This window comes from Dipteris shenzhenensis, chromosome 31 (assembly GCF_047967505.1).
Source record: "Dipteris shenzhenensis isolate YYH24624 ecotype China chromosome 31, Dip_SZ_1.0, whole genome shotgun sequence".
Taxonomy (NCBI): domain Eukaryota; kingdom Viridiplantae; phylum Streptophyta; class Polypodiopsida; order Gleicheniales; family Dipteridaceae; genus Dipteris; species Dipteris shenzhenensis.
Window position 1 is genome coordinate 18,881,636 of NC_141626.1, and position 27,166 is coordinate 18,908,801.

At 43.2% G+C, this 27,166-nt stretch overlaps 1 protein-coding gene across 3 annotated transcripts; it reads left to right on the top strand.

The window, feature by feature from the left end:
• The first annotated feature begins 7,184 nt into the window (after positions 1-7,184).
• On the top strand, positions 7,185-23,475 carry LOC147881151 (glyoxylase I 4-like). Of its 3 annotated transcripts, none has more exons than XM_087370063.1 (5): positions 7,185-7,206; positions 12,578-12,674; positions 12,916-12,999; positions 13,096-13,299; positions 23,310-23,475. In XM_087370063.1, the coding sequence occupies exons 2-5, from the start codon at positions 12,623-12,625 to the stop codon at positions 23,423-23,425; spliced, it is 456 nt and encodes a 151-aa protein (XP_087226189.1). In that variant the 5' UTR covers positions 7,185-7,206; positions 12,578-12,622; the 3' UTR covers positions 23,426-23,475. The 3 variants fall into 3 exon arrangements, with proteins under 3 accessions (XP_087226189.1, XP_087226187.1, XP_087226188.1); XM_087370061.1 differs by having other exon boundaries at positions 7,206-7,345; XM_087370062.1 differs by lacking the exon at positions 7,185-7,206 and adding an exon at positions 7,514-7,536.
• Positions 23,476-27,166: the final 3,691 nt, after the last annotated feature.

Below are 27,166 nucleotides of genomic sequence, written 5' to 3' on the forward strand. Positions count from 1 at the left end.
CTCCTATTCTTCATGGCTATCAATGAGGTACGTGACACTATTGGAAAGTCAATTAGAACTGGTCCTTAACTCCATGTCACTCACTTATTGACTACTCCCATGCATTAAGTCAGTACAATCCAGGGTCTGTGAAACTCATTCTAGTATCCTTAGTCTAGGTGTGAGTTATTCCTTAGTCTAAAGTCAAGTCTCAAGTTGTTGCTCTCATTGCTTGCCATCCAGTTAGCCCAATCAACATCTACATCAAGTCTCGTGTTCTTGCTCTCACTGCTTGCCATCTAGTCAGCCCAATCAACATCCACTTAGGTGAACTCTTAGGGGTCAAGCCATAGAGTTCTATCTATCAATCTCACACACATTGCACAATCTCAGTAGCCCCTTAGCACATTAAATCACTTATTAGTTTTATCGTGAGTTGTTAGCACACCAATGCATGGAGACTGTAGTTGACTCCACTTGATCCCAAGGAGTCCCAATTGCACAAGTCCAATCAAGGTACATAAGCTGAATTTTCCATTGGAGCATCACTATGTGCCAGCAACAGATCATATCAAAGTCCAGAACAGATAATTTAGAGTCTAGAAAAGACAAAACACTAATTTAGAGCTAAGTCAATGTGATATTTTGCTTAAGCCTAGAGATCACATTTGGGGACATCAAGACCCATCTTCATACTAATGAAAACCCCACAACACATCTTGGCCCATAACCCGCACATGAAGTCCTTGTTGAGAACAGAATGCTGACTTATGCCTCAGTTAGCATGGTGGTTGGATTTGCCACTAAAATGGTGGTAGTCTCTATCGCCACCTGATGTTGACTTAAGTTGACTTTAGTGCCTAAGGGAGTATTATCAGAAGCAAGAAGGAGGCCTATAATGACAAATTGGTATTTTGGTAAATTAGGACATCACCTTCAATGATGATGTTAGCCTATGCCTAAATCAGCATGGAGGTTGACATGTTAGCTCATGATGCCAGCTATAGCATCTCAATATTTGAAGGGCCAGTAAGGAAAGAGGTTCAACATCAAAAGTCATTATTTTTGTCAGACAATGTCTTAGTTTCCAATAGGACATTGAATTATGCTACCTAAGTCAACATGATTGTTGGTTGTACTACCTCATGGTATAACTTTGCATCTAAGTGCTTCAATAAGTATTCATAGGTCTAAGGAACACATTCTTAGCTAGGATTCAATGTCTAGGAAGCTAGAACATGACTTGCAAAATAGGATGAATTAGAGCTAAGTGAACGTGGTCTATCAATTGGCCACCTCATGATCTCCAAATCTACAGTTGAGTGCTTGGAATTAATTATGTCTTAACAAGTGGCACAACTCTGAAAGCACCTGGAAACTCTTAGAAAGGCATGTTCACAGTAGGGCGTTAACTTAGAGTTATGTCAACATGATGATGGAAGGGACCAACTCATCAATTCAAAATACAGAATCAAGTGATTAATACAGTATATAGGAGTCAATAAGACTATCAAAACCTTAAAATTCCCATGTGCTAGCCATTTTAGCTAAGAAATTTCAGCCTAGGTGTGTCTTTTATAGGCATGGGCTAAGTTAGCGCCACTAACTTAGCTAAGTTAGTGCTGCTAACTTAGCCCATGCCTATAAAAGACACACCTAGGCTCCCAGACACTGACTTATCTTTTGGCTGTTATGCTTTGAAATTCCTCCAAAATTTCCACAACCATCCCATGTCATCAAACTCCTCCGATATAGTGGACCGACTTTTAAGGAATCCTTTGGATTGAGAGCCAGATTACTAGTTTGACTTCGAAGAAGAAATGTTCGCACCCAAAGAATCAAATGTGATGGCTTCCTTTGAGCCTACTACCTTTGCTAGTCCATCAACCTCTTGGACCCCTTCCATTTCCTTACCAAGGCAAATGGCCGCAGAGGAGCTCCAACCAAAGTCGGATCCTGAGGCTTCGGTACAACTTTCAACATCATGGCATTCGAAGAAAAAAAGGGTCAACACCCCACCTATTCTGCCACTCTACAATGAACATGCCATTCTACAACAATGGATTGAATCTTTGGATGGCATGGTAGTCCATTCCAAATTCATGTACATAGTAAATTCAGACTTTAAAGCCACCTACCATAGAGCCAGTTGCTACAAATGTCTGGAAGATCTAGAGGTGCAACCCCACTTAGAGGCCATGGGCACAAAGCTCTCATGTCACTTGGATCTCAAACTGGTGTCGCAATTCATTGAGAATCACAACGTTAACATGAACGCCCGACATATTGAAGACTCCAATGGCTAGGAACATGGGCTCACCTTAAGCGTTGATGTAGTATAAAACCTGTTTAAGCTCCAAGTCATCGATGAGCCCTTTAAAAACTTCTATAATCTAAATGAAAAGATATAGGGACTGGTTAACTACTCCCTCTATAGGGACTGGTTAACTACTCCCTCTAAAGGTATAAAGGCGGTATCCCTTTTAGTGACCTAACAAAGCCCGAATTCATTAAGCCTGCCCGGGTACTCCGACTCCCAACCAAGATCAATCTCTCCAATTATCTCATAACATCATGCTCCAACTCATCTTGCCCACCTCCACAGTCTTCCACAAAAGCTCACAAACTAGGCTGATTGCTTCTTCCAAGAACTGAAGATGCCCTGAACACAACACTATCACAAAATCGACGACCTAATGTTGTTTATGCCCATTATCTATCATCTTGCACATTGGTTGTTGCCCCAAATGATTTTGGATTCACAATGAAAAACAAAGTGGTGATCCACGGGCCCCCATTCCATTGGGACTCCTGCTCTCCAACTCTTGCTCTACGAATCCACAGCTAGCAAGTTCAAATGAAGTTAGCAAATTGGCCAAGGGGAGTCAAGTCAAACGGCAGAGACATAAACTGCTAAAGACAAGGAAGCTAAAGAGGAAGCAAGACTTTAGTGGGAGGCAATTGCTTCAGAAAGATGAAAGGGCCACAAGGCCAAGGTAGCATGAAAACACAAAGGATGTGCATAAAGACCATTGGCCTGACCCTCCACTCTTGGATCCACATACCTCTAGAGTTACCTCAGCAACTCAAGCTAAATCCAAACAACCAGATGACTAGGTCCTAGAACCTCCCCTCTAGGAACCTATGGAGCAGGACCGACTCAGTGCAGAGAACATGGTTGCTAACCTCTTTTCATCCCTGAAAGGAAAGAATGTTATGTTGCCTTTTGTAGAAGCCTCAGGGTCACAACGGCTGGATATTATGGAGGCCATCGGCCATTGGTCTAGCCCAATATTACACTAATAAAGAAGATACCATCAACTGCATGTGCAAAATCTTACACATGCCGATAGTATGGAATTCAAGTTTATGCAAGCCATAGCCCAACTCCAACAAACAACTTTGGACATATTCAAACATTGCAATGAAGAGGCCCTCTAGACCTCAACTCAATTGACTAAAACATGTAAATAACGTCAACTCCAACAAGATCTTACTATGGAACAGATCCACAGAAAAATACAAGAGATTGTTGCCAAGAATTGATCGAGTCCTCCCACAAACAACAGGCAACAAATGCGTATATTTAGGCATGGTTAACCAGGACCGAGGTGGAATTGGCTTTTGCATGCACAAGAAATGCAATTGGAACAACAATTCTAGGAAGCTTAAGAAAACTCCCCAAAAGAAATTCAAACAAACTACATGCACATTGCCATGTGGCCAAAAAAGAGCAACTGTCCAATACGAGACACTTGAACCAATGCACAACATATTGGACACTTGAACCAATGCACAACATATTGGACAAGTACCAAAAGCGGGTCCGATATCTCCACGCAGAAATGCAATAGGCACAATAGGGTCCACAAGTACCAGCACAACAACCCCCACAAGAGACAGAGTTCAACTGGCTGCTCATGGCATCGACTCATTGAACTGGCTGCTCACGGCATTGACTCAATTAATAACCTAGGCTCTTCACCCATGCACTATAGATGACACCTTGCACTTTTGATTTAACACATTAACTGCCGCCTCTACCAACATTGCATAGATCTCACACACCCAGTTGCCCTACACATGGCATACACTATTAGAAAAGCACTTGCACTTCACATATCCTATTCTAGCCATGCCATTTCTTTAAGCGGGGACCTCCTTTTAGAAGAAGATTTTGACATATTTGACCTTCCCCTACACCCTAATAATTCATTATTTTTTAGATCGGTAGCACATTCTCCAAGAGCCATTTATCTTCCATCCTGATGAAGCCATTTTAGAACTTTTCAAACCCGAGGCCCTTCTGAACAAGCCTTGTAATCCGAATTCCTTGGTCGAAGGCCTTGGATGGTTGCAAGTGCATGGACGTCAAGAGGCCATTCGCATCGAGGATTATCTACTCTATAATGGTGTGACCCAATATAATCCTTCTAGCATCATATCATTTTACAATATAATTTTGGAAACTATGACCCAGAGTGGATTAATGCTTTTGAAAACCTCCACATTGCATACCTCGAATATCTTTCGGAGGAGGAAGCACTACAAAACACTTTTTAAAATTCCATTAAGCCCCAAGATCTAGATGATGATGAATTGCTTGGACACTAGAACCCTTATCGCACTAAATTATGCACTTACCTAGGCCACCTCACCCAATCAATCCATGCACAACACATTGTTGCTAACCCCCCAACTTTCACCCTTCACAATCCACCACCCCACCCACATCCATGACTGCCATCACGCACACCACTCACCCACTGCAACAAAAGAGTCTTGGACATCAGAAATTCTTTGCGGATCTCTTAAGGCTCTTTGATACAGTGATGACAACATGCTGCACAATATTCTCGAACCCACATTGTTCCAATACAAAACCCTTCCAATAGCCACCAATTGACCTTGATGAAGAGGCCAACTTTCCAGTAGGCCAAAGACGTCCAGGAACAAGAGAAGTTCTGGCCTACCAACTCTGATTAGCACCAAGTGATCACCTCATTTCAGGTCTTTGACGAAATCACCGACCTCAGCCGCTAGAAAGGCAAGCTCAATAGCTTCAAGTTAAGAATGGCCAGATAATGGAAGTCTGGGCACTCACAGAGTTTATGGAATGCAATTACAGGACATGGTGTGTGTGTGCTCTCATTGTGCCCTCTCTCTTCTCCTCCCTCTGATATTTTAGACTATGTAATTGATATGAATGTTTCAAGAATTGAAGGCATAGAAGTAGTAGATGAAATCAGTACAAAAATTTGGCGACATGCTTTTCTCCGAGTTGCACCAAATCTAAGCAAAAGTTTACATTCCACAAGTAGGTGCAAATACTATTAGTTATAGGTGCAATATAATTGTGCTTACAATTGAAGTTCGTATAAAAAATTTCAACTTTCGAAAATCTTGACATTAACTTGATCTAAGACATTACACTAGATGAGCAAATAAATCAAAAGCACTAATCGCCATTTTGTTGCCATTGTTTAAGACTGGGAGGGCTCCCTCCTAATGGCCTTTATGAGTGGAAGGTCATTACTATCTAATTCTTACCTTAAGAGCCACATGGTTTGAAGCTGGCAATGAAAGCTTTGGGCACTCTAATGCTCATTTGGCAAGCCCCAAGCATGGTAATAGCATAACCAACTTCCTCACCGTTGCAGGAGGAATTTATAGTACATCCAAGTTAGTTGTCTACCCTTTGGTGCATCATGCTATCTTATCATCATCAATGGCCTAGTGATGATGTTGATGTGCCATACGTTTATGTTGACCACAAATGCCATCTATTATATTTGCTCTTTTATCTTAAATCCTCCACCCCTAGATTTGTCAATTGTACATCAAATTTTGCTCTCCTCCACCTTTCATGGAGTGCATTTCTTCTTGCAAATCTCCATTCTTAAAGATTTTGTCTTGTTCTCACATCACATACCAAACTCTACCTCTTGTGCTTCCATGAGGGAGCCCATTATGTTGACCACAAAACTTTGGCTTGTCTGAGCATAAAGTCCCTTGATTTGGAGGATTATGAACTAAAGCAATTTAGAACGATGTAAAAGGAATGGTTGCAAGATACTCATATCCTTTTGGCCTGCCCTGTGGAAGGGAAGGTCTTATCAGCCTCCAAGAAACAAAATTCATTTTTTCTGGAATTCTTTTCATTGTAATTGTTGACCCACTAGTATTGGTCCATGTTGGACTCTCTCTTTCTCTCTCTCTCTCTCTCTCTCTCAACTATTGGTCCACGTCAAACTTACTATTTCACTCCCTCCCGCCCTCCTCCCTCCCTCCCTCCCTCTCTCTCTATCGCGCTCTCTCTCTCTCAACTATTGGTCCATGTCGAACTTACTATTTCACTCCCCCCGCCCTCCCTCCCTCCCTCCCTCCCTCCCTCTCTCTTTCTCTCTGTCTCTCAAGTTTCCCCCCACTTCCAAGCTCCACGCCCACATCATCTCCCGTGATACATCCAAGAAGCTGCACCCTTGCTCCTCCATTGTCTCCAACTCGTTTGTTGCTGCTTCTGCCTCTGGTACTTGGAAATTCCTACGCCAACCTTTTGGGTAGGCCATATGAATGACAAAAGCCATTCAACTTGTTTGATAGAGTAAAAAGTGTCCCGTTGCTTAGGCCCAATGGATGACAATTACGCCTGACATGAAGAGGATTCAATAAGTAGCCCTCTAGTAAATGTATACAATTGCCTCATACCATCAATGCCATTTGGAAAGCATGCATCCTCTTAAAGGATGCACACAAGATGTTGAGTAGGTACAATGACAAATCTATGTGGGCACCAAGAACATGTGCGGGGTTTGATTGCCATTTTGTCTAGTCTTCAAGGAGATGCATCCACAGGCTCAAACTATAGCCTCATCACTTGTGCAACAGCATGTGTCACTTGCCACCTTGGCATTGTCGGTATAAGGGGGGGCTTATTGGGGACAACTTCTTCAGGAAGATGGTCTAGCTTCCATCAGGGAGGAGAAGGGTGATGTGCCAGTCAACAGACTGGCAATTGGCAATGCATGCAAATACACGTAGCATGCATAATCCATGTGGGGTGGCGAGCTCATCCATAGCCGGCTGCTCTACAAACCGGGTTTTCAAGCAGGGTATAGGGACCACTGCTACCGGTATTGCGACGGCCTCGGCGACACGCGGCACAAATCAAGGAAGAATCATCACGAATATTCCTGTCTGTACGGACGGGCGAATAATGACGTGCATGTACGTACTGCTGGCCGTCCCTTGTCTTTTGGTGCGTGTAAGAAGTCTTTGTCGGCCTGTGAATTCCACGTTAAGCTCTTGTGGGTGTTTTCCAATTGGGTTTGTTCGTTGCTGCAGCCTTGCACGCTCCCCCCATCAGGTGTCCTTCGATCGCTCCCAGTTCCCCTTCTCACTCCACTCTCCAACCCTTTATTCATCTCGTTGTCGATTGCTACCATTTTAATCGAAATGACCTGTGAGGAGCGCACAGCTTGTGGGCTTACGGAGAATTCTTATAAACCTTTTGGGCTTGGAAAAAGAAGGAGCGATGCCTGGTTTACGAGATGTGCGGTGCGGGTTTGCCAGTACACTAGCAATTTCTATCTCAAATAACTCGCCATGCCAGATGGCGTCTCAGCTGTAGAAACTTAATTTTACATCTATGCTTATTTGTTTCCGCTAGACAGTTTCCTTGGACAAAGTCGCTAGATGATGGGTAACAGAAAGACTAGGTAGATATCACTCACAATTCAAGGAATGCTTTAAGTCTGGACCAGCAACAAGATCAATGGATCGCTGACAAAGCAAACTCCTTTGTTCTGTTCATGGACGAATATCAAATTCATTTAGCTGTTTTGTTGAAGGAAGTGAGCAAAGAAGCAAGAACTCGTCCCTTGAGCAAGCTCCTCTTTTCATTTAGTTTTTGCACCATTTTTTCATATATCTATTGCAGTACAGCAAGGACCTTGTGCTCTACTTGTTTTGTTGTGCACAGTTTCACAATCAAAAGGTCATGATCTATGCTTAAATTCCGGAGTCACTAGTGGACGACAGCCATAGGTGCCCGATTGCCCATCTAATATCAGATGTTGTTACTAGGCTTAATGATGTTTGTTATTCAACCGTCATGACATATTCAATCCCGTTTAGAATTGCCCACGCCCTTTAATGCACTCAAGTGCAAGGACAGCCCCTAGGATGGGGCATGCATAGCAGCAGCCGGTGCAGTAACTCTTCCCACAAGGGCAGGCAGGTGCATGGACAAATACCTTTTCGTGTGAAAGTCTCTTGAGGAATCCTCCTCTCACGGGGGCGGTTCTCCCATAGCTTCTATGGCATAGCCTCAGTCATGACCTCAAATAGGCATCCGGTTTGGCTCCAAGAGGTCCAAGTGCCACTCACGCTAGGGAATAGCACCTAAGGAACGGAGGACTATGATATTGAGTGTTGGCATTTCTTTTTTAAGATTGCTTGCTTATTTGGTTTGGGAGAGACTAAAGTGAAATATGCTTTTCTTCAAGAGCAGTTTAGCTTGAAGGATCTATTTTTTTGATTAGCCTTCTCCTTTAGTGCTAGCCTTTGTCATGACTTTACCCTTAGCCTTCAGAGTTACAATACAAAGAGCTTGGTATAAATGGACGTGTGTGATAGTAGTTAGTCCCTGCTATTCATGATGAGGTTCATAGTCGTCAGTCTTGTGGGTGACTTTAATGGGGTGAACACTGCACTTTTGTTTTAGAGGATGAGTTTGGGTATGATCCTGGGTTAGTAGACATGCAGATTTGACTTTGTGACGTTTTAATCCAAGTTGTGGCCTTCTGATATTGCGATAATTCTTTTTCTCTCTTGTGGTGCGTTGCCCTATCAACTACCTTTTGTAAGCTAGTTTGCTTGTAATTGTTGGTTTGGGAGAGACTAAAATGAAATATGCCTGTTTTCACAGGGAATTGTAGCCCTTGAAGGAAGGAAATGTGGACTGCTTTTTGATTAGCCTTCTCATTTAGTGCTAGCAATTGTCATGACCGAGTTTATTCTCCACCTCAAGAGTTTTGATTGAAACTCTATAGGAAGAGCTTTGTAGAAATTGATGCTCACATGTGTGTGTGGACATGTGTTTGTGTGGAGCTTATGGTTATACATTTGTCCATACCCACCGTTGGGGGCTGATGATGTCAGTGGAGATGCCATAGTAGCTAGTCCTGATGGAGTCCCTGCTATATGGGATGAAGTTTATGGTTTTCAACCTGTGGGTGACTATGATGGGGTGAAAAATGCATTAAGTTTGTTGTTTTAAAGCTTAAAAAAAGATTTTGTATTATATTAGCAATAGATCTTTGCATATTGTTCCTATACTTCAACCGCTCAAAAAGACACAGCGAGGTAAACTGTGAATTACAAAATATATCTGATCGTAAAGGCTGGAGCTGTAATAGTAAGTGCTGAAAACAGAGGCACTGGCACTGGTACTGTAGCAGTAGAAACAGTAGTTGAAGCATTAAACACAGGAGCTGGAGCAGTAAAAACCAGATCTGGAAAAGCAGGTACTCGGGAGAAAAAGAAAGCTTTTCACGTCATCTTGAAGCTAGTGAGGGCCACTGTGTTGACTGTAGGCCTTCTCATAATCATCCAACTTCTTTATAAAGCTGTTGTTGCATGTCATTGAAATTCGTTCTCTCCCTTTTTTCTCTCTTCCTCTTCAACCAGCCAAGAAAAAGATCTTTAGCATTACATGAGCCTGATTAAATTGCAAACTACTCATGAAAATCTAGATGTACCGCAAGACATGAGAGCTGATTATTATTCATTGTTCCCGTTTACTTTGCACGCATCCCCTAGGAGTATAGCCTTACAATTTAGGGGTTTCCCAACCTGTAACTGCACTCAATTCCACACCTTCTTGGCACTTGGTCAAGCAACAAAAAGATGAAAAATAGCCCTGGGCACGCCCCTTTCCAATGGTCTCCCCTATGGTGTTAGTCCAGACAGCTTTGTGAAGAATTAAACAGAGCAACGTGGACTTTTTTTTGGGTATATCCTTACTCCAGATCCTAGAGAACCTGTTCTTCCACCTATGTCTACTATCTCTTAGCTTCCATTTCGCATTAGGGGTTCTGCAGATATCCTCAATGTCATTCCTGGGTGTTGGTATGGGCAGAAGTTGTGATGTGCCTATCCATTTAAATTCTTCATGATAAATCAAAGTGGATCCTCCCCTTTGTTGCATACAACCATCCCAAAGTGCTAGTCTGCTCATACCTAGTTAGCATCCTGGTTTGAAAGTCAAAACGCTCTTCTGATCTCCGGCCAGGACTTCCACCTCATGTTCTCTTTATGCCATAGCTGACCCTAGCATTGCAATCCTTTCTTGCAAAGGGATCTAGCCTTGACCATCTCCCTGTGCTCAAGAGGATTACCCTTGACAATTACAGAGAACCAAATGGGTCCTAATTTCATGTAGGACCCTTTGCCAGTCAACACTAATTGACTTTTAATGGCCTCAAAAGCTCTCCACAGAGCCCTCCACAAGGGGCTTCCTTTTGTTGAACCGGGTCTGGATTACAAAGAGCTGCAAGAATGGGGCAGTTTTTCTACTTGGAGTCTCTAAGGGGTCTAACATGTTTGAAATTCCGAAGTAGAAGTTGAGTCCAGTCTAGCCCTTGGTTAAGGATTGCCTTAATGATCCAAGCTACTACCACTTTGTGAGCAGGCTGCTTAACATCAACCACTCCAAGTCCTTCTTCCTTGGATCTAGTGCAGAATGACCATCTGACCTTGAAGATCCTATTGGAATTATGGGCCTTGTTGTGTGGCCCTAACCCCCCCTCATGGTGGCACCTTGGATATATGAAAGATTAAAGGGGTATTGAGGCCCCTAGTTGCGCTAGTGACACGTGGAAAATTGGGGATAGAAATCCCATATACAATGGTGACTCTTGTGGGTCCTTGGATATAAAGAAGGCTTGAGACCCTCCCCACTATCCCAGCATGCTCTTTTTGGGAAGTGGGGAGATATGCGTGGCTAGGAGGCGGGGGAGTGGGACCCCCTGTACTCGGCGCTTACTTTGGACCATGAAGAGGCTGCCCTACAGATCCTTCTGTCACCTCCCCACAAAAAAAGACTGCAGATTCTGATGTGTTTTGTCTATCCCTGCTTTGGAGGGGGTCCAGTTAGAGAGATAAAATATGCTCTAGGATAAAGACCATGGTTGATAATAAGTCTCAGCCGCTATTGCTAGCGATGGGTTCTATACAACTACAATACTTTTAAGGATAAGGGGACAACAATTTTGTGAGCAATGGAGGATTGTGCCCTGTTTCAGGATGTTTAAGAACACACCACTTGAGATTTGACTCTCAGCTACTTTATTGCACATATGTATTATCAGATTATTTCTGTGAATTTGTCAATGTGAACTATTTTTTAATCTGTTGAATGTGACACAATGTGTATGTATTGTGGTGCTCCATATCGATGTAACAGCTTTGTTCATTGAGATATATTGCTCCAGGATTGTATCAACCTTGGAAATGATGCTTTGGAAATATCATTGATGTGCATTACTCTAGCTCATCAGAAACTTGAGTAAGAGAGTGAGATGGGACCAGTTGCATAATACATTCCTACTTGTTTCAAGCGAAATCTTTACTGAAATTCTTTCACGAAATTGTACATTCACTGATTTAATGTGGATGCTCTGTACATACATTCTACGTGTTAAAATTTGCAGATGTTAATTTTAACATGACTGCTGGTTCTACTTTTTTAGCTCTTTCTATAGGGCTTTGAAGGCTTTGTAATAGGATTAAATATGTAATTTACATCAAATAGAGTTCTCGGGTTTTTTGAATATGCCGTTGAATAATGATGGCACACCTCGTATTTTGCAGCTGATGGATAATTTCCTGATAAATTGCGCATTATGTTACTTCCCATAATGTATCTCCCAACAGAGAGTTTGAGACAGGGAGACTTCACAGTTGCTTGATTTTTGGTCTTAGATTTTGTGATGTATGTAGATTAGGGGATTTCGCTTACAGCACGAATTACAAGAACAAAGTCAAAGGGTAAGGGGAGGTGTTCCCCCTTGAGTTGCTGGAAGCTTTGTGCCAATTAACATCATCTTTTTAAGGAAAAAAGTGTTGTAGATCTAATTCAAGTCATCTGAATGATACTCCTAACATCCTTCGTTGATGCAATCTAGGAGTAGCAATCCTTCAAGCAAATATTACTGGTCTCTTTTGATGATTGATAACATAGCAAGATAGATGACCTCTTCTTTAGAGAATTGAAGAATGAGTGACAATTTTTAGTATGACTACAAAGACAAAACCTTGAACTGTTGAGACATGTGGGTGTATTGTCATCCAGTACATTGTATTTTAATGATCTGTTGGACGATTGATGTCCCCCTTTTTAGATACAGCTTATAGGCAAAGGGTGAGAAGTCTTAATGCATGTGCAGTTGTAATATGTCTCTAAAGGTCTCCACATATGCACATCAGTCAAGTATTGTGGAAGTCTAGCTGCCAAGTCCATTTTAGGAATATTTTCAATTGTTATCCAGAGTAATTCCAAGAAACTAATGGCAATTTGTGGCCTTTGTATACTCAGGCTGATACTTTAAAGTGAGGATTTGGAAGCTCGCTAGCAATTTATATGGGAAAAGTGGATCCTAACTCTACTGCTTCAGGAATCAATGAAGGAGGAGGTTTGCTCCTGCGAGCCTGTTATATGTCGCATGAGTTTGTAATAATGGAACGTTTGGGACGGTAAAGGGTTACTACATGTCCTAGTAAATCTTTAACAAGGATGGAGCACTCAACACTTCCCTCTATCAAATATTGTTGATGTTATAAGTAATTTACTTCCCTTTACTTCAGGGAATCCAATTTTATTGTGCATGTCAAAAATGGAACTAATGTCTGGTTTGTTACAATTCTGAGTTGCAGATATTGGGTTTGTTGGTGTTCACCATGTTGGAGTCATCTGCAAGAACTTGGAAAAGTCTCTGGAATTTTATTGCGGTGTGCTTGGTAGGGAGGCAGTTGCAGGGACTAATCTGGTGTTGTCTCTGCTAGATAATTGGACCTTAATGACTGAATTGCAATGCTGCTGTCTTTTCATGACAGGTCTGAAAGTATGTAATCTTCGTCCCGATGAAACTCTTTATTTTCGGGGAGCCTGGCTATGGGTTGGTAATCAGATGATCCACTTGATGGAGTTGCCAAACCCTGATCCTGTGACTGGACGACCTGTACATGGTGGAGAAGACAGACACACGTGTCTGCATATAGAGAACCCAGAACGACTCCGAGCTGTATTAAATAATGCAGGTAGTGCTCTTTGATTCTGCTGAAAATGCTATTTTGCTCCGATGCATACCTTTCCTTGTTAGCTTTCCCACTTGTCCCAAACATTAAAAACACAAAAGGGCAAGATTCTTTCCCACCCATGTATTAACTCCTTCAGCGCGGCCATAAACTGCGGATTGAGGGCTACAGTAGGAGTTCATTGGGTGCCCATCACAGGAAGGAGTTCATTTGAAAGGTGTTTTTGAATTTTTTGTTTCTTACTCTGCAAGTTCCAGGCCAATTTCAGCGTTAAGAAAAGCTAAAGAAATTAATCCTCATGCACCTTTAGGAAACGCCCACAGAAAAGTCATATCCCACTTTTCTCACTAGAATATATTGGAATTTCGGAATGCTTCAACCAAAAAAGCATCCACCGATCTGCAGCCTTTCCCCAGCCCAGCGATCATGCCAGAATTCAAATTGAAAGAAGCCTTCCACTTTGCAACCCAAGGGAAACTTTACACGAGCTTCAGCTTTCTCTCTCAGCTATTGGGTCTTTAGGCCAAGCATAGGTCTTTCTACTCTCAGCTATTGGGTCTTTACACCCTATGTGCACGTGGTCAGCAATCACATGCACTGTATTTTTCCATCTTCACACTAGGTCAAGCTGCAAGGCTCTTTCTAGCTGCGTTCCCAATCTACCAGCACTGTTACCAGCACTTCCCCCTCCGCCCAACCCAATTGTATGCTGGATTGACTGAAAATGATGAGCTTGAGAAGGAATTGGTAGAGAATTCCTTGCCTCTACCCCTTATATTTTAACCCACTCTTCTTTTAAGCCTCTCCTTTTGTTGACCTCCCCTCCACTCTTTCTTTAGTTTTAAAGGTTTTCTCTTTAAATCTGAACCAAAAAAATCTAGCTTGGCTTATCACAAGAGGCCATGTTGTGTGAAGCTGGCTAATGGTTGTGATTCTAGGTGTTGAAGGTCTTAGAGATTGTTGATCCTTGCAGATAGTCTACATGGAACACGTGTGAACTCAACCTATGGCATTAAGTTTCACATAGGGAAAATTTGTTGAAATGATTTGAAGCCTAGAGGCTTGCACAAGCCTCTAGTAGTTGGCCAAGGATTCGAAGCGTCTCTTGAAACTAATCTTGAGATGGGGCATAAGCAAACAGATCGCTCCTCTAAGCAACTTGTGACTTCCCCTCTTAACATACTTTTCTCATTTTTCCTCCTCTAGCTCAACCCCTCCACCTGCCTCATCTCCTTTCCCATCCTCTCTTTGGACACTATGTTAAGTGATCTAGATTGTGTTGCTCACATATGCTTCATTAGACCTAATTTGTCAATAGTTTCATGTTCTTATGAGAATGCCCTTAAGTCGAACATGTTTCAGATTTTGGCCATGCTTATGCACTTAGCTGTAGACCGTGGAAGAATTCTTAATTCTTCTGAATGGTGGCCCATGGAGGTTTGCCCGTTGGTCCATGGTTAGAGCAGATGCGAGTAGATGGCAAATGTTACTGCTGCACTCATAGAGATGTGGAGATGATCCCTCATTGTCTTTGGAGCTGTCCCATAGCACAGAGGATCTGGATGGGGGCTCTCAGATTGTTGCCAGGACACAGAGGATGCAGGGAACTTCACTTGGGGGATGGCTGCCTTGCTGGTGAAGGGGAGTCATGCCTTCTCCATCACTCAGTCCCCTCTCTATCACTCCGGTCTCTCCAACAAAGAGGGTCCAGGCGTCTTACGGATAGAGGCACATGACATGATGCCCCTTTCTTGATAGCCACATGCCTTCACTCGAGGACAACTTATGGGAAACAATGTCCAGCATCACTGTTTGGAATGTTTGGGTTACCCGCTGTAGTTTTGTGAAGAAGTACAATAGGAGAACATGTCTTTTCTTTCATGTGTCAATGAAGCATTGCAATCTTAAAATTCAGTTTTAAATGTTAATAATAATCTGAAATATTTAGAAAGCCATCAATATTCTTCTCCTTTGGATAATTTCTGGATTTGGAATGTAGTTCAGTGGATTTTGGATTGAGTAGGAGGATTATGGATTTAACCCAAATTGCTAGAGCTAGTAATAACTATATTGTCATGCTGTGTTTCCAAATTCTGAAGTTAATTTGAATTCTATAAGTGAGATCTTAGTGGATTTTGAGGAGTCTCGACTTCTTTAAGAACTGTTAATTGAATTCTTAGATGTGTTTCCATTTGAATCGACTTATGGTTTAGCTCCACAACGGACTGTGGACCATAAGATAGAGCTTCTTCTTGGAACTCAGCCTATTTTTAAACAACCATATGGGCTGAGAAAGCATGAGATTGACAAAAAGAGAGTAAAATGCTAGGCATATATGTGAATACATTTGGATGGAACATATTCATCTTAGTAAATCTCCTTACGGTCTCACCTAAAAGAGATGTCAGATGCAATTGATAGCTTGGTTTTGATAGAGGAGCTTTTTTGCATCGAGGACTTATCAAGCAAAAGCAATTTCGGAAGATAGATAGATAGATTGGGAGAAGATTTTTTGAGCTCCTTAGTAAATGGGAGGACACGACAAACAATGATAACACTTGGGAGAGTCGCGCATTTACAACGGTAATTTCTTTATTTTCTTGCTTAGAATTTCCTAATGTATGGTTGTTTTGTGGTGGTAGAAATATTATGACCCGCAGCATGAGCTGGCATTGCAATGGGGTTAGTCCAAGCAAGGGAAAATGGGTCTAGTGTGACCGTAAGAGACACCCTTCAGTGGCTCTATATATAGGCTTATGTGTGGGGACCCATTGGGCGGTCTCCCTAGGAGATGGGGGACCTAGAGCAGGCCTCTGCCTAGTCTAGCTCAACAACTGGATTGGTGGACTTTTGTGGGATGGGACACAAGGGCTGTAGTAGTGAACATTTGGCTTGGTGCTTGGCTAAGCTCAGACTTGAAGGGTGATCCTTTATACTAGATTTATGGCTGGGTGGAGAGCTTGCTAGTTTCCCCAAATTAGTCCTTACTAACACTTGGTGGCTTTATAGGTTAGGAGCTTCAGATATTGGCCTTGGTCATCACCTTAGTTTGGGCAGGCGGATAAGGGTGATGGCCATGTCCTAATTATTAAATTAATTTTACCCAAAACTGATAATGATGATATAGTTGTCAGTATTTTTTTCAAACAGCATCAAAATAAGCATCAGCACAAACATTCCTATGTGGTAGGAAAAAGAGCAGTACTGACTTTAAATATGCAATTCTTTGATGCTATCTCCAATTGAATTCTTATTTCCATACTTCTTTGGCAATGATTTTGGTTGTTTTCAAATTTTCAAAAAAACTTCTCAAGTTGAAAAACAAATCTAAAATTGTGTGAATTCTTGTAGCATTTGTTGTTCTTGTAGTGGGTGTTCTCCTCTCTATTTTAGTTTGAAAAGCTCCAGGTTTGGAGTTTGGGCTTAGCTACCCCATATTTTGGTGTATGTTTGGATCCAGTTATTTTCCCCGTTGGTCAAAGATACTTAATTCTGGTTAAGTAAGGCTAACCTTGGTTAGGGAGACTTGGCTTAGGCCAAGAGGGTTGACTACAGATAACCAAAGCAATTCAGAGCTGAATTTGGTTAGAGAGTGTTGGCTTGGCTTTAGCAAGGGAGGGTTGACTTCGGTCAACCAAGTTAGTCAGAGAGTTTTGGCTTCAATTAAGGCGCCTTGACCCTCGGTACCTTAATTATAGTCAAGAGAGTTGGCCTCCGTCAACCAGAGTATTTCTATCTTATATGCGCACATGTATGGGGACGGCCACAGTCACTAGGAATAGTCTAGAGTTACCTTGCATGCAAGGGCTAACAATTAATGGGTGCCATAGTCATATTCTGCGTTAATTTGTTGCAGGTACCAAGAGGGGTAAAATGCCCTACATTTAAGGGAGGCTAAGGCTGCTTACCAAGAGGAGTTTATCGCTAACATGTGACCAAGGACTTGGAAGCCTCCATAGCTGCCTACTCATATGGCATATTAGCCAGTAGCTAAGATCTTGACATGTGGCTGTTGCCAAGTATGAAGAGCTGCCTCCTCTCCTTTGTAAAGATTTACGTAAGAAAAAGGTAAAACAGAGTTGAGTCTGTGGATTTGTACTCAGCAAACTTTTTGCAATCAAATACCTTCGGGGGGGTCCAGCCTGATTGGATTCTGGGCCCTAGTGCGCTGTGAGAGAGAGATGAGAGAGGGAGAGATTGAATGCATAACTGAGTGAAAGGCTGAATCGAGTAAGAGCTAAGTTGTATTGGTATCAGAGTGCAGACTAGCTGCCTCCTTAGGTGGTGACGGTCCTAGCGGGAAAGAGATTGGTATCAAGGTGAGAAGTGGTGCTGGAAAATGAACAGGAAGTTTTCGATTGAGGTGCAAGGCGGACATGTAGATGTGCCATCAAATATTGGAGCTGCACAACTCTCAATACGGATGAAGGCATTGTAGCAGGGTGGCTCTCACGTTGATTGCTGGCAAGGCGGATTGCAATATGTATTGGGCTAATTGCAAAGCAATTTGCTAAGCCCACAATTAGGGGCGAAATGGCGTATATGATTTGAACCAAGCTCCTTTAATTGCCAAAAAGCTGAGCATCAGCCAGAAATTCAACGGAGGTAGCCATGTACGGCGAATCCCTGGACAAGGTTGACGAGAAGGGGGCTAGCCCCTTTGGTTAGGTCAACTTAACCCCAAGAAGCTAACCAGACCCTGGTCCAGTTAGACTAACCAGACCGGACTGGTTGAGCTGACTAGACTCCAGTCTGGTTTAGTTATTTTTTTTTTCCAGAGAAAGTCTGGTTTAGTTAATTACACAACAGGTGGTTAACCAGTCCACAGGCCTTTAAAAGGGAAAAAAAGGCCAGACCTGTATGTTTTCCCCAGAGGTTCAAACAGTCAGATCTGAGTATTTTATTGCAGATTCAGACTGTCAGATCAAGAATATGCCTTAAGCAGAAAACTTTACTTGGCAAAGCTTTGGGGAAACATGCCTTGAGCAGAAACTAGAATTTTTGGCAGAGGTTTGGGGAAGGAAACAGCCAACATTTGGCACAAAGGGACAGATTGTCAAAGCAGGGTTTTTGATGCAATATACCTCTTGTTGAGGTCCTTGAGCAGAGAAGAATTGTGTGCATTGTGAGCCTACCAGGCCGACCAGCAGGGTCAGCTGGTGTGGCAGCAAAGTCAGCCCCTGGGGTCAGCTATTTTTCCCTAGGGGGTCGGTCCATTTCAGGGCCCGTTGGGCCTATAAAAGAGGAGGCATTTGGCCTCATAACACATCATCTGGAGCAGCCACTCAAGAGCAGATTGGAGCAGCAGGTCAGCAGCCTTTGGCCCTACTTCCAAGAGGACAAATGCAGGCTGAGGAGCAGCAGACATAGCTCACAGGAAGCTGCCCACCTAGGAAGAGGTTCCGGACAGCAAGGTGGAGAGATCCTTTGGACAGAGAGGCTACATATGTTCGGTGGAGCACGTGGGTTCAGAGATCTAGAGGTGCCAGGCATATAGTAGGAGAATCTTTTGGTATTGTATCTTGTCCAGGTTTTGGACGGATGGAAATATATGCGACTTGCTTCTATATGTGTCTCTGAGCACAGCCTATTTGCTAGTCTGTACACAGATGTATGGGTGTAAAGTACACACACTTGATGAAGCTTGATTCCAGAGTGAAACACTCCCGCGTGTGATTCCTGTGCTATCTATCAGTCTTCTGCTCTGCTGGATACCCTCTGGTGGGATTTCAGTTCTCTATCAGAGCCTTGGCAGAAGTTCTCGAGAAGTGGAGCTTGAAGGCAAGAACCTTGCTGAAGGATGACCTTGATTCATTCAATTGGAGGAATTATCTTTGGTGTCTGAAGTACGCTGGTGTTTGAAGGATTGTACCTAGGTGGGAAGCTCAGGTTCAGACAGGTGTACGACACTCTAAAACCCTTTTCCTATTTCAGCTCATTATCATGGCAAATAGATACTCGATCCCAAATTTTGGTGATACAGGCAAGCTCGACGGGACCAACTACCCATTGTGGAAAACGAAGGTTCGGAGCCACTTCGTGTTGAGGGACTCGTGGGGGATTGTGACGGGGACGGAGCTGCTGATATCTCAGGCCATTGTAACTACTCCAGCCACATCATCCTTGGCGGCGGTGACAATGCCAGCATACCTTGTATTAGTGAGAGCATGGCATATTCGGGATGCGGAAGCCTTGGCTAGCATTGTGGGTACAACGGTGGATATGGTGCTGCTGTATATTTGAGATGGCGGACACTTCTTTTGAGGCCTGGACGACATTGAGGGATATGTACGAGCTCGACAATGAGGTGAGAATGTTGGACCTCGAGACAGAGCTGTACAACATGAGTATGGATGAAGGAGGAATCGGTACAAGAACACATCACCAAGATTAAGGTGGTGCAGGTCAACTGGCGGCAGTTGGTCAAAGGACGAGCTCGACCAGGGGAGCCATGGATGCGTGCAAAGAGAGTCGTGGAACACTCATGCGATTTACGCAAGGCATTCGACACGGTTCTGAGAGCCCGCCTCATACGGCGCCTACAGGACTTGGGCTATGATCAGGAGATCATTTGGGCTGTCATGGCACTTTACGAGAGAGTTTTTGGCAGAGTTCAGGTAGGATCCAGGTGGACAGACGAGATCATGAGCACCATCGGGGTCAAACAAGGGTGTCCTTTGTCGCCTACCTTGTTTGGCCTCTACATTGATGAGCTTGAGATAGTGATGCAGCCACAGGGAGGTGTAGGTTGCTCTCTTGCGGGCACGCTGATCCAGATTCTGCTCTATGCAGATGACATGGCTCTCTTGTCTCCCTCAGCAGAGGGGCTTCAGAGACACCTAGACGCACTACAGTCCTTTTGTGAGTCTCATGATTTGAAGGTCAACCTGGGTAAAACCAAGGTCATGATCTTCAATACATCTCGAGCCATCATGCGTCAGGAGCAATTCACATTCGCGGGGTCATCTGTTGAGATAGTTTCATCATACACTTATCTTGGGGTTATCTTCTCCGGACCCAGCTTCACTATGAGACCCGCGATGCAGGCACGCTTGAGTAGAGGGTATGCCTCATTCGCCTGGGCATCATGTTGGAATCGGACTGGTCACCTCCCCACTTGTGAGCCCCCATATGAGGAGTGCATCGGGGGGGTGGACCATAGAATAGTAGTAATAGGCATAGGCCCATATGGGCAGCACATGAGCTGTCATGTGGACAGCAAAGAGAATATGGAAGTACCTGGCAAAGGAGATCCACCATGGAGGGCAGATCTAGATCCAGATGCTGTCCACACATGGAGAGGACAGAAATGCACTAGGAACCCTATGGGCAGGTTTGGGGCAAAGCTTAAAGGGTAGAACTGCCTTGGCCAATGGCTGGAAGCCATGTGGCCAAGCAAGGCCAATCAAAACAAGGAACTAAGCCCTAGGGGCTATTTATAGCCTCCCCAAGCCAGTCGGCTGGTAGGGGCATGCTGAGTTGGCTAGGAAGAGGCTCTTGGGTACGTCAAGTTGGCTGGGCCTTGAGCCCTATAAAGGAGGCCACATCACTTGGAACAGCAATCCAAGAGTAAGGAGAAGCAGCAAGAGGGCCATCCTTGGGCCTATACACAAGAGGTGAAGGTGACCTACAGAGGGATGCAGACTTAGCTCAAGGAGCTGAGTTTCTAGTGGCAAGGTTGTTGCTAGGAATGCTCGCCTGGAGCGTTTTGTGAGTACGATGACTGCAGGGCACAGGGCGGCGGAGGTGACTTCTATTGCAGCAAGAAGCTCGGGAAAAGAAGTACAACTGTACTGATAAGGATGACAAGGCCCTGGTAGCTCAAGATGGGAGCAAAGACAAGGGCAAGGTAAGATGGCAAAGGCAAGCCCAAATTTGACGACAGAGTGGACTCTTAGATGAAGACAACGAGAAGAAGAGAAAGAGAGGAAGTACTTCTACTACGATGAGGTAGGACATTTTGTGAAAGATTGTAAAAAGAAGAAATCAGAAGAAGAAGGGTGCCACCCAGCTCAGAGTCAGAGGAGTCGGCACAGGTGGCGGTAGGAGTACTTTTCTTAGTGGCCACTCCGTGTGCTGTTGAGATTAGAATTTAGATATGTGGACCCTGGTATTACTGTCAAGATGTCAGACATTGAGGATTGGTCAGATTAGGAGTCAGGATTCTTTGTGAAGGTGATGGATAGTGACGAGTGCCTAGAGTCATCTGGGTGCTTGGCTGGTGTTACTGAAGCAGAGGGGGATTCTTTGACAGGACCTGAAGACTCAGGATTAGAAGGTGGCTGTGACTTTGAGGGGGACAACAATACAGAACCGCAGTTCGAGCGTGACGGACCAGGTAAAGTGGATTTGTGCCCTGGATACGATGTCTCGGGTATTTTGTTTGGTTGCAGACCTAGCCAGACGGAGGATGGGTTGAAATAGAACCTGAGAGCTTGGTTCCTGGAGGACTTCAGGCTGTTCACCTATCATGAGGGGGACGGCTGGATGATGTTTGTACTTGGAGAGCTCGAGTTCAGAGATGGTTCGTTGACTGAATTTGGTGGTGCCATTAGGTGTTGTCAAATATGGGCCTAAGTACCAGACTGGTGTGCAAAAGCGAAACCGGACCTCACGGAGCGGGAGCCATTGGTTGAAAAGCCAGAGAAAGGCTATGACGACACCAGACTATTCCATAGGGCTATGACACGGGAGCTATTGGAGCATCTTCATCGATGGATTGCGATCGGGCCAAGATGGGTCGGTGAGAGGGGGTTTTTGAATATGGAAGGTCACCTCCCCATCTGTAAGCCCCCATATGAGGAGAGTGGGGGGGGGGGGGTCAACCTAGGGTTTGAGAGAATGCCACATGGGCAGAATCATGGTTGCGATGTGGGCACTATTCAGACAACAAGGGAAAGAGTGAAGGGGCTGCCACATGGACAGCATGGCTGTCATGTGGGCAGCACATCTGAAACCATAAGGGAGGCCTGAGGGTGTACGGAGTTGCTACACAAGCAGTACGGAAGCTGCAGGACAGTGCCGAGGTGGCTCAAACTGTACAGCTACATGGCAGGACCCCCGGAGCAGGAAATGGGGCAGTTTTGGGCCCCTACTATGGGCTGGACCAGCCAGCAACTGTGGGTGGAAGCCACGTGGCTGGAGGGGCCAGCACAAGCCCATGGCAGGGCTTTATAGCCAGCCTACCAGGCCGACCAGCAGGGTCGGCTGGTGTGGCAGCAAAGTCGGCCCCTAGAATGGCTATTTTTCCCTAGGGGGTCCGTCCATTTCAGGGCCCCTTGGGCCTATAAAAGAAGAGGCATTTGACGTCATAACACATCATCTGGAGCAGCCACTGAAGAGCAGATAGGAGCAGCAGGTCAGCAGCCTTTGGGCCTACTTCCAGGAGGACAAAGGTAGGCTGAGGAGCAGCGGACATAGCTCATAGGAAGCTGCCCACCTAGGCTGAGGTTCTGGACAGCAAGGTGGAGAGATCCTTTGGATGGAGAGTCTACATGCGCTCAATGGAGCACGTGGGCTCAGAGATCTAGAGGTAGGAGAACCTTTTGGTATTATGTCTTGTCCAGGTTTTGGACAACGGATGGAAATATATACGAGTTGCTTCTGTATTTGTCTCTGAGCACAGTCTATTTGCTAGTTTGTATGCACATGTATGGTTGTGAAGTACACACAGTTGATTCCATAGTGAAACACCTTCGCGTGTAATTTCTGGGCTATCTACAAGTCTTCCGCACTGCAGGATACCCTTTGGTGGGTTCTCTAGCAAGGCCTTGTCTTAAATGTCTAGCAGTTGTGCCTATGAATCAGTCACCTACACGAGCTGGCTAGATAGAAGAGGGAAATTTCATTTGTTTTACCCAGTATTCAGGTCTAGCCACAGGATTTGGTGTGCATTCTGAAGATGACACGGCGTACTACATTAAAGTTGAGTAGGGCAATCCTATATGCATCAACTTTATGGATTGAATCTTCTAAATGGGTCGTTAATCGAGTTTCACGGACGTCCTGTGCAGGTATCCCATTCACGGAGAGCGAGTCTTTAAAGCCACAGATATTTATCCGGGACCCCGATGGGAACTGCCTGGAGTTCCAACCACTTAACATGGTATCAAGTGCAGGTAACAGTTGAAATTGAACATGATGTATAAACAGATCAAGTAAAGTAATTGTTGAGTAAGTACCAAGACCAGGAATTGTTATTCCACTTATCCATGTGGGTTGTAAGGCAAGAAATGTGATTGAGCACACTTAACAATGTTCTTATATGGGTAGTAGATACTATGCTCACTTTCAGAAGATTGGGAGTTTTACGATAAGAGTAGTAGATATTATCCTCAGTAATTGTGTTTCGTGATGTTTACTTTAATGTGCAGATATTTCTCTTCCTGATGTAAAACGTTCTTGCTGAACATGCTGCTAGATGTTCTTCAAGCTGAATGGCTGTAGTATGCACAGATGGCAGTTTGTTTCATTTAATAGGCTTGCATGAGTTTGTCAGGCTGAAGGTCGCTGGGTTTTCCTCAGCGTTACTTTGTTCTTGATCTAGCTAGGAAACTAGTCATAATTAAATAGTGAATGGTAGTAAAAGGATGTTGGTCAATGATTTTAGGATGGAAAATTCTTTGACATTTAGTCTCTAAGCCTTATTGCCTTGAAAAGATGTGTAGGGATCTAATTTACAAAGTAAAAAATATATCTTGACGCTTCCTTAAAAAAGAGTTGTCTTTGCCTATCTTTTATACATGTTGAAACACACAATTTTGCCCCATATTTTTGCTTGGGGCAAGGCATCAGCAGCAGCATGGTGATTGTCCTCAAGCAGGCTCACAATACAATAGACAGCATAGTATATAGCATTATTTGCCAGCAAAGCCAAATATCACATGGGTTCATGTTCAAGATGACATTATGACATCTTAGGAGATTTCAACTTCATAGGCTAGTGCGTTGACGTTAACACGTATCATACCAACACAAGGAAAACATGCATAACATCTATACTTAATGAATCCCAAAATGCCCAAGATGAATTTCTTCTTTATGCTAGAAGTTGCATCCGTTGATCCATATAATTCATCAGACCAGGGTATTTGCTGAGGATCGAGCGACGAGGATGAATAACATAGTTGGAGAGGTGTGGGTCTCACTTTCTATGTTACCTCAGTACTATATGTTCTTTTAAAATTTTCTTGAAACATTAATACTTGATTTAGAGATATAAGGTTGCACATTTAAAGGGAAAATGATGCATATCAATCAGATTATGTATATGTTTAGGGTTGCCATTACTAAGCTTTGTACTTTTAAAAAATAGGGCATCCTATTGGATTAATTCAATCACCTAAAGTTTTCGAGAATGGACAATCTTTTCCTAGAGGGAACAATGGATGACAAAGATAAGAAACTAAAAATTGTTGACGATGAATATTATATAAATGTATTAGTGTGAACATTAACGATCATACAAATGTAATAGAAAGAACCTTCATCTTCTTCAAATGACAATTTGGGATTAGCATGGATATAGACAATTTTACCAACTCCAACCATTCAATTTGGGAGCATTTTTAAAGGCTATTTATTTACCATTGTTAGATTTTAAAGTGGGTGTATGGCATAACTATTCTATTTATTTTTTAGAGTCCTTACAGTTTTAAAACTTCTTCAAGTCCACAAATAAGTGGAACTTTCTTTTAATGGATCCATTTGGCCACTTGAAGACTTGAACATGATGGAATATCTCATTTAATGGAAGCAAGGCACGAGTGGGTGTCTAGGTTTGTTTAAGCATTTTGTGTGGGTGAGTGGATCAGGGGATGGGCTATATTCTTGTATAAGTACACACACAATTGGAGTGTGTGGTGTGGAAGTGAATCGAAACATTGTAATTGAATACTCTCTCTCCCTCCCCCCCATGTTTAGACTTGAGCTTCTCCATCTTAGCTTCTTTTCTTTGCATTCCACTTTGTAGCATGGTATCAGAGCAAGGTTGCTCTTCTCACTCTCTTATTCTTGCCTTCTTGCCTTATAATCTTCTACAAATTCTTCTTCCTTCTCTCTACTCAAGTGCAATGTGGAACCTCAAATGATCAATCTTCCCTGCAACCATGGCCCTACCAACAAAAGCTCTCTAGAAATACAGGTATATGTTTTCTACCATGAATTATAGCAATCTTCTACCATTGAATCTTGCCTATGCATTTATATATATCTGCTCTAGAACATGGTTTATGGAACCTAGCAACAATATGGCGTGTACTCTTCATTTGCAATCAAGGCCTTGTCAGAGAAATATCGCCAAAATTATAGGTTATAAGAAAGTATGAAGCTAACAGGAGACGGCATTGAAGGAAAACAAAACTAACAGCACAAATCAATGACCTTTTTATGGACATTGAAGCAAAGAAGAAATAGAATGTAGGCAAGATAATGCATATTACTTTGTAGTTGTCACTTGCTTTTGGTAGGAGAGGCAGGTTAGAAATCACTCAATCAGTGATGATGAATGTCGAACGTATTCTAAAATGTCTTGGCAACCAACACGTTGACAATGTCTCAATTCTATTAGCATGCTAAAGAGGGTGACATGGCACAAGACTAGGTGGATCTAAGGCTAAAGGGTCTAAATGCATTAAATGTGCCAAGGGACAAATGATTTCAATGATATCCCAAGAGAGGGGTAAATGATGCATTTAGGAGGTACCTTAGAATGAAGACATGTGGCATACCAGATCCATGTAGGGAATTGGGGCTCGGTGGAATTTTGCAAGCAGGAGCTTTCACGAAAATTAGAGATTCTAAGTTTGCTACCACCGAGGTTGGCTGGGAGGATAATCTGTGTGCCTATGCCCGTGATTGGTGTGAAAATTAGGCGTTAACAGTTTTGGTCATATCACTCCACTCAAACGAAGTGAACTTCGATACAAACTGTTGGCGACAATGCAAAGAGGGCATGTCATGATTGGTTCATAGTGCTTAGCAAAGAATGGCTTTTGAAATCGGCGAAATGTGGTCCAATAGCCAACTCTGTTATCTAGCCGACTCTTTTCTTCCATATATTGATGTGTTTCTTTATATAGTGGTATGTATGTTGCATGTGTTGCAGTAGAACTTCATCGGCTTGTGTGGCATCTACTATCTAATCATGTGTCGGGTGTTTATGCAATCGGGTCCATCATTTTATGTGGCTAAGCCTCACCATTTAGTGTTGAGCCCTTTGTGGATCTGTCCTTAGTATTTTACACGTATTGTAAGTTGCGACAAGCCTAGTCGAGCTAAGCGACAAGTCTCTAAGAGTTCTTATGTGATATAGAATCTTTTTGGATCTTTAGTTTCTTATATTTCATGTGACTTTTCATATGAGTGGTTATCTTTCATATCGTGTATTGAAGAAAAGTCCATTTTACGTGTTGTGAGCAGTTTGGTTGTAAAAGAGAGTTATTAGATCATATGCTCTGAAGTTTAACAATGTAGTACAAAGAAGAGAAGCTAAGATGGGGGAAAGCTCACATGAAGAAGAAGCTCAAGTCTAAATGAGAGAGAGAGAGAGAGAGAGAGAGAGAGAGAGAGAGCAAAAATATCCAACTATAATGTTTGGATTTCACTTCCACACCACACTCTCCAACTTTTTTGTGTACTTATACAAGAATATGGTCATCCCCTAACCCACTCACCCACATGTCATTAGCTCATCGTCACATACTTAGCCAGACCCACACACCCACCCATGTCTTGCTTCCATTACATGAGATATTCCAACACCCCCTCTCAATGCCAACAAGTGGCACAACATGATGGGCATTGCATAGTCATTTTTTATACACTGTTGTGTTTAGAAGAACGAATGTTAAAAACTTGCATTCTTCTCTTC